At 46.9% G+C, this 14176-nt stretch overlaps 1 protein-coding gene across 2 annotated transcripts; it reads right to left on the reverse strand.

Moving 5' to 3' along the window:
• Positions 1-291: 291 nt before the first annotated feature.
• IGFBP6 (insulin like growth factor binding protein 6) lies at positions 292-13043 on the reverse strand. 2 transcript variants are annotated; one of them, XM_072991229.2, is made up of 4 exons: positions 12503-13043; positions 3496-3635; positions 2724-2843; positions 292-960 (listed from the first exon to the last, which is right to left on the reverse strand). In XM_072991229.2, the coding sequence occupies exons 1-4, from the start codon at positions 12909-12911 to the stop codon at positions 847-849; spliced, it is 783 nt and encodes a 260-aa protein (XP_072847330.2). In that variant the 5' UTR covers positions 12912-13043; the 3' UTR covers positions 292-846. The 2 variants fall into 2 exon arrangements, with proteins under 2 accessions (XP_072847330.2, XP_072847329.2); XM_072991228.2 differs by having other exon boundaries at positions 2724-2846.
• Positions 13044-14176: the final 1133 nt, after the last annotated feature.

Consider the following 14176-nt stretch of genomic DNA (forward strand, 5'->3'; position numbering starts at 1 on the left):
TTCACAGGGACCAATAGGAAAGTATTGTTGTCATCAGATGTATTGCAGCTAATGACAGTGAGCCTTACATTTGTCAAAACCCACCCCCTCAAGCACAGAAATTAAATTAAAGCATGTTGCAGCAAATAGGGAAAGATCCACCACACAATTGTGCTTTCTGAGGCGAAAGAAGCCATTAATTCCCACCATCCTGCTAGGTCTTACTGTGAGCTGCTATAGAGAAAGGAGACTGAGAACCAGTCGGATTTGGGTATGAAGGAGATCTTTGTGGATGATATATATATGGGCTCCCCATGATAACTCTACTACTAGTCTTTCTACACAGAGGTCCCCATTCCCCTTTAAGTTACAAACAACTTCTACCTTGTCAGATGTACCCTAGCCAGTGTTTTCTCAGCCAGCTTTTCTGCCCATCCCAACATCTCCTAAGGCCCTGTACTACATCCATGCTCCCTTGAGAATGTTCCTGCACACACTATTTGCGTGGTCTAGTTCTCTTGCTTAGCACCAGGGAGGCATGCCACATGTACCAAACAGCTGGCTCAGGTGCGAGCACAGCTTTGCAGCACAGCTGCTCATAGCTTATACAAAGCATCTCCAGTAATACAGTCGGAAGCCTCCCATCTGCTGTCGCCCTGATGCTGCCAGTCCAGGCTCCTCTTGTCCTTTTGTGAGCTGTTCCCCAATGCAATAGCTGCTCCGAGATTACACCAGGGCATGCAGGAGCTCAGCAAGGCGGCAACCACACAATAAGTTAGAAGCAAATATTTCTGGGACTGTTCTAGTAGAGAGATTCCTCTTGTTGTCTCTGTTGCTGGAGCGTGGTGCCTGCCCCCTGGCCCCCACTCAGTCACTGTTGGCAAGCAGACAAAGCGGGGTGGCCTCCAGCCCTTCCAGCCGGTGGCCTCTCTTATCCACACACCAGCACTGGCCTCTCTTCTGCCCTTTGGATGCCCGACACTGGAGAGAGGAAGAGAGAGAAAAAGAGGTCAAGAGGAGATGGGGGGAATGTCAACCAAGAGCACACCTTTCAGTAGCAAAGCCCGCTCTCCAAAATGTTTAGGGCTAGCAGCTCTTCCTGCAGGAGCCTTTACATTTCTTTACTTTTAAGTCAGAGTGAAATGTCCAGCCTCAAAAAGTCGGAAGTCCAACCCACTGTGCAAATCCAATTGAAAGAAAGTTAGTTAGTTACTCTTGTCTTCTCGTGGACCTTTCACTGTTATAGCAATCCTTCCCCTGAACATTACCCCAAAATGCTACCAGCAGACAACAAATAATGTAGGTGGACATCTCCTTTGCTATTAACTGAGGAACACTACTTCCCCCATTTTATTAGTATTTAAAGGCACTTGTGTTGGGAGCTCTACTTTTATTATAATACAGGATACCTCCCCTCCCAAACCACATTTATCTCTCACCCAGGACACACCCACTGCTTTATCCAAGCCACTGCGTCCTGTCAAAAGGAGACATGTTAAACAGGAAGTCACAGAGATGCAAAGGGGCAGTTGTGCTTTCGCTTCCTGTAGTCCATCTCTCATGGTCTGTGAGAGAGATTTTGCCATCTCTCTCAAACATGGTAAGATTCAATTTGTTGCACCCATTGCAGAAACATAGCAGGCCAGCTAGTAATACTTACATGGCTTCAAGCTGATTTTGACTTAAAGACTATCCTCCCCAGGGTTTTCTACATACCCATATGTGGTTCACCAGTCCCACCTTCTAGTGGTGCTCTGGGCCCATGTAACTTGCCCAAGGCTGTACAGAGCACTTCTTATGAGAGGGGTGAGGTGGGGTCAGAATTGAATTTCTGGCTCCACATTCCAATAGTCCAACTTACTAAGCAATCCCCATGTATTTTATGCTGGTTGGCAGTGACTCTCCAACATCTTGTATACAGAAAGGCCACTTCATCCATTTTAGTTGGAAGTGCTGGGATATCTCCTTGCAGGACGTGAACTATAGGGCTAGAGAAATGGAGCAAGCAGCTTAAAGATACTAATTTCTTTTATTCTGTCCTGTCCTCTGTCTAGAGCAGTGGTTCTTAACCTTGGGGTACTCAGGTGTTTTTGAACTGCAACTCCCAGAAACCCCAGCCAGCACAGCTGGTGGTGAAGGCTTCTGGGAGTTGCGGTCCAAAAACTCCTGAGTAAGCCAAGATTAAGAACCACTGGTCTAGAGGAGGCAATGTGTGCTTCTGGAAGTGCTGTTCCACCATCCCAAACCATTTGCCTGCCTTGCTCTAATATGCAACAGTGGGTAGGAGAGGAAAATAAATGTATTTGCTACTCTCTCCAGCAGAGGGATGGGGATTCTCCTCGCACAGCCATTGAATGGTCAGCGGCTGGAGGAGGTGGGGCAAAGCAGCCCACACTGGCCTGTTGCTGTAAAAAACAAACAAACAAAAAACCATGACATGTCATGACGTTAGAGTGAACCAGCCAGCCGGGAGGTGGGGGAAAGAAACAGATGGTACCTATAGTGCTGCGCAGAGGCCTTTGTATGAAGGGGCACGACTTAATTCATGCCTGTCTTTAGTGGGTATCTTACACCCATTTAGATTCTGATTTTGGAGTTGTTGGGAGCTTCTGGTTATGGCAACACATCCCATACTCCTCCTCTTGACACCACAGCTGAAGCATCAGCCCCTCATGCATGGTTACACCCTACTTTTAAACCCAATAACTCTCCGGTTTGCCTCTGAGCAGCCTTTCTGTCTGTACCTGCTTCCGCCTGTAGAAGCCTTTGGTGTCACAATTGGGAATGAAGATGTCTTCACCGTTCAAGTAGAGTGGGGCCTTCAGCTCCTGCAAGATGGCTGTCAAATGCATGCGACAAGGAGCCTGCTGAACAGAGACCACATGAGAAAAATTAAAGGTCACCACTGGCTTGGACTGCCATGTGGTGGAGCACAGAAGTGCACCCAAGATTTAAAAGGTTTAACTTTGGACCATTTGAGGTTTGCCAGGCATGACAGGACCCAAAAACAAAAGAGCAGCCACTGTAACAAAACCAAATGGACATTTTGCTCCCTGTCCATCCCTATTTTATTATATCTCTTTTGACAGCTAGCTGTTTTTTTAGAAAACAAGAATGAACACATTTCTTGCAGATTATTATGGTAACTGTAACTTGTTACGTCTAGGCTCTCAAACCATCCTCCCAAACAGGTTGACCTGCTACACATGAGGAGGCTGTACTGTATTTGTTTTTGTAAAATATGCAGTCCCTGAAGGATTATAGTGCATGCTTTTCTAAATGCGTAGACTGGCAGTCATAGGAGCTTTCTGGCAGCAGCAGAAGAGGAAGACAAAGAGCTGTGAGCAAAGCGAGTTAAGAGGAACGGTGTGTGGAGTTCCTTAGTCTTTCAAGGCCCAGAAGCGCTGCACAGGAAAGGCTGCACAGAACATAAAGTTAGAAGCCCAAGAGGACATGGGGAGGAAAAAGCAACCTGCCGATTCTCTATCAGAAGCAGAGGCTTCTCGTTGCACCCACCGTGTCAAATTCTTGTTTGGCATCGCTGCTCAGGGAGAACTGTTCTAGCTGGGCTTTGCCAACAGTGACCGCTTGCAGTGGGTCCTGGCTCTGCAAGGGGAGAGGCTCTGGAGAGGAATGCTCTGCTCCCCCATTCTCATCTAGAGGAAAGGAAAGAAACTTTGTAGTCATCTTCTGAAAGGGGTAGGGAGGTAGGGGTGGGGTGGGGTGAGGAAGACCAACTTCAGAAGAGCAGTTTGTTGAAGAATGCTTCGAAAAATGAAGCCACTGTTTTGGATGCATGTGTGGTCCTGTGCCTGACAGAGCAAGAATGCATCAATCAGTGCCCTCTCTCTCTCTCTTCCTCTCTCAGTATGTGACTCGTAACATGTCCTCTCCTCACCCCTGGCCCTGGGGGAGTGGGGGAAGGAGATCTGCTGGTGCATCAGCGACCAGTGACAGATGCCTAGGAAACCGCAGAGCATCAAGCATGCAGCTTTGTCTCCGTATCTGTGATGAAGCAAAGGGGAAGGCAGGTCAGAGTCCTGGGTAAGGATTTTAACTAACCTGTTTTGCTACTCAAGGAAAGAGAGCTGCAACTCTTCTGGGAGCTGACTGGGCAAGTACATGCGCCTCCAAGTACAGCTATAAAGCTCATCTCCAAGTTTAATGGCACAGTAAAAGAAAAAAACTTCAGCGTGCCAGCTATCAAGAGCTATGGCCTTATTATTTCATTGCATTTTTCTACTTCGCCCCTGGTGGGACCCAAGGCAACTTACAACATATTTGTATTTTTAGGGATCATGTTGGGTATGATGCCCTATCTGTATTTTTATCGGTGTTTCAATTGTGTTATTTTGGTCTCATTCTGTTCGCTGCTTGGAGGAGTGGCTCTGCCACTGGTTGGGTGGGATAAAAATGTAAACAAACAAGCATAGGTATAAAAAGAAAGTCAGCTTTAAAAACCACACAAAACACTGCCATATTAAAACGCTATTAAATAAATTATCACAATAGAACAAATGCACAGTGAATGCAGTCTAGCCCAATTAAAACGATTAAAAACCATTTAAAAACAGCAATGGGAAAACACCATGTCCCACCATTAAAAGGTGCTAATGGGTGGCCAAAGGCTTGTTTAAAAAAATGTCTTCACCTGTTACCATGTTTCCCCGAAAATAAGACACGATCTTATATTAATTTTTGCTCGAAAAAAAGCATTAGGGCTTATTTTCAGGGGATGTTTTATTTTTTTCATGCACAACCATCTACATTTATTCAAACTCATGTCGTCTTCTGGTTGCTGCACAGTGGTGGAGGGCGGGGTTTCACTTAACTAGGGCTTATTTTGGGGGTAGGGCTTATATTAGGAGCATTCTGAAAATTCCTGCTAGGGCTTATTTTCAGGTTAGGCTTTATTTTCGGGGAAACAGGGTAGCAGAAGGGATACCAAGGAAAGGGGAAGTCTGTTCTCCCTTGGAAGGGGATTCCATAGCTTGGGAGCACCACTGAGAAGGCCCTTCTCCAGAAAACCTAGGGCCCCATAGTATAACCAAATGCTTAGTCAATTGGTCAAGGACAACTTTTTCCTTCCTCACTGTTTTAGAATGCATTACCCTGGCCTGGCATTTTGCTGGATAAAGAGATTACACCTCTACCTTGTTGCAGTACTTTGGTAGGAAATGAAAGAAGTGCAGCTGCCTTTTAAGGACACCCACAAAAATTATTAGGTAGCCAATGACTGCTTGCATTCACTCAGACACACTCCAACGCATCATCGATCTAAAAGGAAAAAGAGGTGGGGGCCTAAATTTTTTTTTTATATCTGCCAACATGGAAGATATTCTTATTTGTTCCTAGTGATCAGACAAGTGGCTAGACACTGCAAGAATGATACATTTTATTTTAAATCTATTTTTAATTTTTTTTAATATTTCAAGCTACTCTTTATTCCATGTGGCACTCAAGCTCATCATTAACATAAATGCTTCACCCACTTGTCTTTCCTGAAAGGGGACATTCAACACAATCTCCACACTTCTTATGACCCTTCCCACCTCTGGATTTAATTATAGAGAGTAAGGATTTAGCATACAAGCCATCTACGGGACTTGTGGGCCACGAATTCCAAGTGGACCTTTGCTTTTCCCCGCTGCCATGGGTGTTTTTTTTACTTCTCCTCCAAATTAATATCTAGGAAGAGCTTACATTCTATTTTTGACTGCGATTTGAGACAGAAGCCACATCTCACCAGAGTCTTCACTCAGGCGCTTCTCAGTGCTTCCATCCACGCTAGCTGGTTTTTCCCCTCCTGAAATTGATGTACTTTACCCACTCAGTGCCCATCTTTCATGTGGGCACTGGCAGTGTTGTTGACTCTCACATGCTATGGAAAACATGTGTTTCCACATAGTTTGCCCTTTATGTCTTGGTTGCCCTCCACCATTATTGGCATTGGATTCACAGAATTCTTTCCAAACATTTAGAAGATAGCTGTTAAGGGGAACAAACAGGCTCTTCCCCCAAAAACTGACTCGATGGAATTCCAATCTAGTGGTTCAGTCATTTTTAAAATATTTCAAGCTCCTCATTTATGAAGCAAACCAAGAATACCCAAATAAAAAGAGAAAAACTATTGCTATGTCTTTTTCATAATGATATCCTGCTTTTCACTTCCTCCCATGACTTCAAGACAATAGACACGGTTCTCCCTCTCTGCATTATACAGTGATGCCTCACTTAACGGGCGCCCCGTTTAATGACGAAATTGCATAGCGATGAAGATTTTGCGATCGCAAAAGCGATCACATTGCAATGTTTTAAATGGAAAAAAATCGCTTTGCGATGATCGGTACCTGTTTCGCTACCGATCATCGGAAATCGATGACTTTTTAACAGCTGATTGGCTGTTCCAAAATGGCCACCGGGTAAAAAAAATGGCGACCCACTGTTTTCTGGGATGGATTCCTCGCTTACCGGGCAGTAAAAATGGCCGCCATATGGAGGATTTTCGTTTAAAGGTGAGTCTGAAGCCCATAGGAACGCATTGAAGGGGTTTCAATGCGTTCCTATGGGCTTTTTAATATCGCATAGCGACGAAATCGCTTTGCAGCGATTTTTGCTGCACCGATTATCATCGCTATGCGAGGCACCACTGTATCTTCATTTAACATCAGAGCTATGCCCCCCGAGCCCAAGGTCACCCGGTGAATTTCATGGGTGAGCACGTCTCCTGAGTCATGAAACCACTTCATCCCTTTAACAAGCAAGACTGAATATTATTTTGCTTGGAATTAATAGTGCTAGGGAGGGATGCAGTGGGAATATATCACTAAATTAAATGCCCTATGATAGGCCTTATTCTGGAAAAACTATGCCTCAGCTGTGCTTAAATCCCCACCCCACCCTTGGAAGGGAAGGGCTCTTTCCTTCATCATGTATTAATTATCTTGACTGTGTTGCAGCAAATTACAGTGACCAAAAATTGGTGTTTAAAAAACAGAACAATTAACCAGCAAAGAGCACTGGTTTTTAGGAAACAGAATCCTATACCTAACAGCTATCGATGTAAAACTTCAGTTGCCAGGATGCTAGTAAGAGTAAGACATTACACGTCTATTACATCAGTTGTATTGGTCACGAATCCACAGCCAGGCTCAGTTTAAAGTATATTAAAGGGTCTTTGAGACCAAGCCATCTTGTCTTAGTTCCTGTGCATCTGCCTGAGCCTTAAAACTGGCACTGGCATGTCATTAGCTATAACGCCGCTTAGTGGGTGCTTGGGGCAGGGCCTTCTCAATGGTGGCGCTGCAGCTGTGGAAGTCTCTCACCAAACAAGCCTGAACCAGCTCCCTGTTTGTAGATGGTATCTGAAAGCCTCCCCACCACCACCAGGAAGAATTTCGTGACCAAAGCTCTCTTGAATGAATGTCCATTCCACTGCATGCTTTTGATTTGTTGTTATTGTATTCAGTTTTGCTTACGTTTTCTTTTATGGATAATGCTAAGCAGCTTCCAAAAAAAAAAAAAAAAAGGAAAAGAAGAATATAAGCAGTCTGGATAAATAAACACATAACATGCACTGCTCTGAGAACAGTTCTGTGGAATGGCAAGGACTCTGCTTGTGGCACCCCAAAGGTTCACACCCAGTCATATCCATGGACTGCCCTTCATACAGGAGAAGTGCAGGAAGCATCCCTGGCCTCAGCCTCTGTAAGGCTGCTAACCAGTGCCCCCAATCCTAACTGGATTTCCAGATAGCCATGGACTTCAGCTCTCAGAAGTAGTGGACAGCATGGGGATTCTGGGAGTTGTAGTCCAGCAACATCTAGGGATCCATCTCTAGGAACCACTGAAACATGTATGTGTAAGCAACTATTTCAGAGGCATTGTACACTTCACAGCAAAAAATATATATGCATGCATGCACATATGCATGCACAAAATGGCTTTAGGAGTGTTGCACTGCAGTGGTTAAAGTGCAATAACTGCAGTCAAAACTCTGCTCACAACCTGAGTTTGATCCTGACGGGCTCAGGAAGCCGGCTAGAGGTTGACTTAGCCTTCCATCCTTCCGAGGTCAGTAAACTGACTACTCAGCTCATGTTGGGGAGGGGCAGGGGAATTTTTAGCCTGCATAATTAAATTATAAATGACCCAGTGGGTGTTTTAACCACTGTGGGTGGTATATAAGCAGCACACTTTTGACTAAAACAGCATGAAAGAAAGCAGCAGCAAGAGTGGCTTCACTTTAGTCTTCCCTGGCTGCGGACATGACCAGGAAGTACAGTGGGGTCTTGACTTGAGAACTTAATCCGTATTGGAAGGCGGTTCTCAAGTCAAAAAGTTCTCAGGTCAAATCTGCATTTCCCATAGGAATGCATTGAAAACCATTTGATCCGTAGCTGCTCTTTTCCGTCCATAGAAACTAATGGAAAGCTGCTATTCCACCTTCGACCACTAGAGGGGGATATTTTGTTTCTTTTTTTCTTAGGTCAAGAAAGGTTCAGGGAAGGCAGGGAAAATACAGTCCAGGCAGTACAGTACCAGGCAGTCTGAAGACTGTCTCCCAATCCACTCTCTAAACGCTGGGAGGAGTGAGGAAGCAGACAGGCACCCTTTTCACTGGCCAACAGTTAACTGAAAGTTCAAATTTTGCACTTTCCCTGCCTCCCATGTGGTTTTTTTTCAGTTCTTAACTCAAATCTAAGTACTTAAGTCAAGTCAATATTTTCCTATGAGAGCGGTTCTTAAGTCAAAATGTTCTTAACTCGAGCCGTTCTTAAGTCAAGACCCCACTGTAGTTATAAAGCAGGGGCATGATGTTTCTTTCTTTCAAGGGTCACTGAACTATTGAGCAAACATTCCATAGGGACACTGCTGCAGACAGGTAAGGGAGATGCTGTGGTTAATGTACTGAGCCATAAGCCTGTCTGATCTGCACTTTCAAATGTAAAAACAAAGGGTCAGGTCAGACGTCTGCATGTCCAATTCACACCTTTAAAGCTCTGAAGCAGGAAGACACTGCCAAGCATTGGGCAGCACCCCAGTGAAAAGATCTGAACAGGCACATTGGGTTGGTCAACATTCAGCCCTGTTTACAGTGCCAAATCTCAAGAAAGGGTGATCATGGGGAAAAAATTTTTTTTTTGCAAACTTAAATGGCCAGATGAAATTAAGCTGTGGGCTAGATCTGGCCTGTAGAATCTCCATCCCTGCTGAAAAGTCTGTAGCACTGCCCCCACCAGGCACTAATACTGGGACCCAGGTGGGCCGCCTTCTGCCTTTCCTACCTCCTGTGGGCAGTCCTGCCCTCCTGTAAAGTTCCTGGGGAAGTGCTTAACTACATTTCAAGTGACTGACCACAGGGAACCTAGAGCTGGAGAATACGTAATTCTCCAGAGGTTGTTCTATGGTTTGTTGTTACTGTTGCATGCCATCAAGTGCCACCCCCCCCAATTTATTCGCAACCCCATGAATGACAGATCTCTAAAATGTCCTGTTCTCAGAAGCCCTGCTCAGCTTTTGCAAACTTAAGCCTTTAGCTTCCTTTAGGGAGTCAGTTCATCTCGTATTTGGTCTTCCTCTTTTCCTGCTGCCTTCCACCTTTCGTGGCATTATTGTCTTTCCCACAGAATCCAGCCTTCTCATGATGTGCCCAAAGTAGGACAACTTTAATTTCATCAATTTTGCCTCCAGAGATCTTTCAAGCTTGATTTGATCTAGGACCCACTTCTTTGTCTTTCTGGTGTGTACCAAGGTGTAGCTGCTCAGTACGTGCAGACCTAAATTGGCCCGGGCAGAAAGTGCAAGAAGGCCTGAGCCAGCAAGAGAAAAAGGAGAAGATTTTTCAGAAAAGAAACCCAAGGCAAGGAATCTCACTTGTCCCTTTTGGCCATTGCTCCTATATTTGGAACACTTTTTCGGGGGGGGGGGGAGAGAAAGAGAAAGAACTTCCCCTATGGGCCCATCTTTAGCTGGTGAAAACATACACCCATAAGAGTTATCCATCATTCTTCTACCACCCAGAAAAGTGGCTTGTTTCTCACACACACACACAACTTGCTAGAGAGTAAGCAAAGTTTTAATTACAGTTGCAGACTGATCTCAGCTTCGTTTGGCTGGAGACCACACCATTGCCAATAGGGCCACATAGGAAAAAAAGTTTTTAAAGCTATGCTACAGTGCAGAGTTAGACCCAGAAGGTATAAGGGATGCCTCCATCTTCTGCTGAAAATTAAATTCAGAACTTAGAAATGACAAAAATCTTAAGTTACAATGTGATTGTAAGAATTTACAATCTAATAAGAAACCTAAGTCCTTTTTTTAAAGGGACAAAGCCAGCACGGCCAGATCCAGACTTTGCTTATTAATGTTACAGAGTTCAAGCCCAGCCTCGCCCTTCCCAAGATGCCTCTGTCCACCACAAAAAACGAGTGGATACTTGCAATCTGCAAAGCAAAGGCCTAAAGAAGCCATAGGAGCTCTCCCAGCATTTCAGTGGCTACCAGCCTTGCAGGGCACAGCAGCTGCAGCAGGGAAGGGTGGCTCCTCAGCCACATGGGTGTGTACATGAGGAGGTGAAGGTGCAAATGAGAGAATACTCTGGCTGCTCCTTCTCCCCTCACATATGGTCTGGCATGGCATTCGTGACTTGCTTTAAACAAGTGATGAGACAGCCCTAGTATAGGTGGCCAGATGTTCTGTGCACACAGATGCAACATCAAGAAGGCCTTGGTCTGTAGGCACCACCTTTCCTATAATACGGAGATAATTCCATCATGTGAAGGAACCACTCCCACCAACCCCCCAAGCCCTGCATGCAGTAATTTTTCACTCGCACAAGAGAGGGCTGTTACAGGGTGAGAAGGGGGAACAGAGGTTTAGAAGCATGAGGAAAGCAAGGTTCAAAAAGTCAGGGGCATGAACTTTTTAGGTAAGCAAACAGCATTACAGATTTCCAAACTGCATCAGCATTGCAGGGTATCCTCTCACACAGCACCCAAAAGCATACTCCAATGCCCAATACAGATCAGGAATAGCCCTTCCACAGACTCAGCAGGAAATGGCTCCTTTGCGATGTCATTTACAGTATTTCAGGGTTAAACCTTTGACATAATTACAAAGAGCAAGAACTAAGGAGGCTTCTAGCCTTCAATACACATTCACATCCACCCTGAACCTCTTGATGAGCATCAGCATCTTGTCAAAACTTATAAGCACTAGGAAAAATGCAGCTGGGTACCCAGTGTGATGTAGTGGATAGAGCAGTGGCTCCCAACTTTGGGTCCCAAGATGTTTTTGGAATACAGCTCCCCAAAGCCTTCACCACTAGCTGTGTGGCCAGGAATTTGGGGAGTTTGTAGTCCAAGAACATCTGAGGACCTAAGGTTGGGAACCACTGGGACAGAGTGACAGACTGGGACTCAGGAGGCCTGGATTCGAATCCCCACTCAGACATGAAAACTCACCAGGGGTGTGGAACTGGTAAAACCACTTCTTATATATCTCACTTACCTTGAAAACCCTGTTAGGGATGCTATAAGTCAGTTCCAACTTGACAGAACATAACAAGGAATGTGTCTAAGGAAAGCTCATGCTAAAACGACCCTGTCAGTCTTGAAAGAAACACAAGATGTTCCTCCCCTTCTCACGTTATACTGAAGCTACCTCTTTGGAAACTTTGGAATCAAAGATAATGGATAATTAATTGGTGCAAACAATTTTAAAGAGCAGCTGTATGTAGTGCGATGTGCCAGCTCCTGCTCTGCCTGGAGAAGCTCAGTTCCTGGAATTTCCAGGCAGAGCTAGGAAGAAATCCTACCTCCAAATGCTGGGAGAACTTCTGCTGCCAGTCAAAGCTGACAATCCTGGCCAAGACGATGAACTGCCCGATGATAACTCAGTGCTTTAGAGGTCGGGTGTTGGTTTGCCCACCGTGCCTCCTTGGCAGGAGCTGGACTTCATGATCCACAGGGCCCCTTCCAGCTCAGCTGTTCTAAGATAATGATGATGATGATTGTCTAAGAATAGGGCACAGAGGAGGGTACTTTCCTATGTCACTAAAGCTTGTGACAAAGTTATAACTACATTCTCTACACACTCTCCCCAATGTGGCCAGGGGCACCAATCTGGATTGAAGCCCTTTAAGAACACACTAAAGGAAGCACAGAAACCTCATGTTTTTGCAGCATAAACCTATTTGATATTTACTCGAATAGGGTAAACATCGAGTCCCGTCGAGGTTAACGGAGCTTATTTCTCTGTAAAAAGTTTTTGGAATTTCAAGTTGTCAGAAACAGCGGGAAATTGCCTTAATTGCACCCTTACTAGCCCTGATCTTGATTCCGGGAGAACCAGCGCACTTCCCCACCGTTTCAGGGGCTAGCTTTTAACCACGTCTGCGGCAGGTGGGTGGCAGATAACTCGCGCCCACCACCTCGGTGGAAGCTAATCCGCCCGGGCTCCTACGTTCCCCGCCTTGGGCGCCGGCCGGCGAAGGGTCCCCGAGGGGGCGCGGGCCACCCACCTGCCGCCACCGGGTCCGCCTCCGTCTGGTTCTTCGCGCGCGCCCTCTTGGCGCCGGCGGCCGTGCAGACCCCCTTCCCGCGCAGCAAGGCGTGCAGCGGGGCGCGCTCGCCGGGCCGAGGGACGCAACGCAAGCCCGAGGCGCAGCCGGGCGTGTAGACGCCGCAAGCCTCGCCCGACGCCCTGGCTCCGCCGCAGCCCTTCTCGCCGTCGCAAGGCGCCTTCCGAGGGTCGCTCGCTTCCACCGAGTCTCCACAGCCGGCCGGGGAAGAGCAGGCGGCGCGGGGGTCCCCGTCGGGCCCCAGAGCGGCGGCGGCGGCGCCCCCTCTGGTCCTTGTCGTGGTGGTGGTGGTGGCCACCGACATGAGCAGCAGCAACAGCGCCGACGCCAGCCAGCGAGCCCCGGGCATGGTGGAGAAGGAAAACCCTGCCGTGGCGCTGCCGACTGAACGTGTGGAGCGCCGCGCTGCAGCCTTAAATGCGGCGCCCTGCCCACGAACCGCCGGCCTCCTTCCGCCCCAGGTGTAGCCGGCCCGGCTGGAGAGTCGCCAGCCGGCAGGGTGTGGCTGTGGGCAACCAGGAGCCGGTGGCGTCCCGCCGCCCCTTCCTTTGCCGCCGCCTCCCCTCTCAACTCCCCCCCCAGGATTTATCAGCTCTTTTCTTTTTCTTTCTTTCTTTCTTTCTTTCTTTCTTTCTTTCTTTCTTTCTTTCTTTCTTTCTTTCTTTCTTTCTTTCTTTCTTTCTTGTTGCAGCCGTGGCGTTCTCGGTGTGTGTGTGAGGGGGGGGGGGCTACAGTATCCCTCACTTTGAGGGAACGACCGAGTCGCATCGAGTGGGGGAATCCCTGCCCCGAATCCTTACGCGGCGGCGAACGTCGCCCAGCCTAGCCTGAGGCATTTTTGTTGCGGGAGGCGGACAACCAGAGGGCGACCCTCCCCTATTCCGTAGACAGAAGGAGGCCGCTGGCCTGGCGAACGGGTCTCCCTCAATGGCTGTGGAACAGCGTTCTTCGCTGCCCCTGAAGGGCAGTTGGTAAATTTCACCACAGGCTGCAGGGCATTCTGCTCTCTTCCCCTACAGCTTGCTTGCTCCAAACTGCCATCATTTGCTTCCTGAAGCGACTGCCTCACAGGATCCAATAGTAAGGTTAGATCCCCGAACCTATTTAAACAGGGTTGTTGTTTTTTTAAAGAAGAAAATCTTGTCCGCCATCACCAGCTAATTTTTGGAGGGATGGAAGAGCAGAAATACTATATTAGCAACCAAAACCTATGTGCATAAGTTCTGTGTAGGCAGCTGCAGCCCCTTGAACTTGTAATTAGGTCCAAATGCATTTACACCTAAATATGATTGCCCAGATATCTTGGAATGGTAGCTTCTTAGCCTAGATCACGCTGGGGGCTCAATCCTATATGCGTGTTTACTCAAAGATTGCTACTGCTGTGTTCAGTGGCTTGTTTGTTTGGTTTTTGGTAACTGTACATAACATTACTGTTTCAGAATGCTTGGTGTTCAGAACATTGGTTGAATCTCCACTCCCCTGTGACTCAATTAGGACTTGAAATGTGAACACACACCGACCACCCAGTGTCAGATTGTCTTGCAGAAACAGAAGGCAATCAAAGGCTTAAATTAAGCCTGTTGAGAGGGAATGTGAAGGTACATGGGTACCAAT

This window comes from Pogona vitticeps, chromosome 2 (genome assembly GCF_051106095.1).
Source record: "Pogona vitticeps strain Pit_001003342236 chromosome 2, PviZW2.1, whole genome shotgun sequence".
Classification (NCBI taxonomy): domain Eukaryota; kingdom Metazoa; phylum Chordata; class Lepidosauria; order Squamata; family Agamidae; genus Pogona; species Pogona vitticeps.

What these genes read in the sequence shown, in the direction of transcription:
- IGFBP6 (XM_072991228.2), bottom strand. Translation starts at nt 12,911, where the DNA reads ATGCCCGGGGCTCGCTGGCTGGCGTCGGCGCTGTTGCTGCTGCTCATG. An exon ending in GGCGGACCCGGTGGCGGCAG is followed by an intron (nt 3,636 to 12,502) that starts GTGGGTGGCCCG and finishes CCTTTCCTCTAG; the next exon opens with ATGAGAATGGGGGAGCAGAG. An exon ending in GCTTCTACAGGCGGAAGCAG is followed by an intron (nt 961 to 2,723) that starts GTACAGACAGAA and finishes TCCTCTCTCCAG; the next exon opens with TGTCGGGCATCCAAAGGGCA.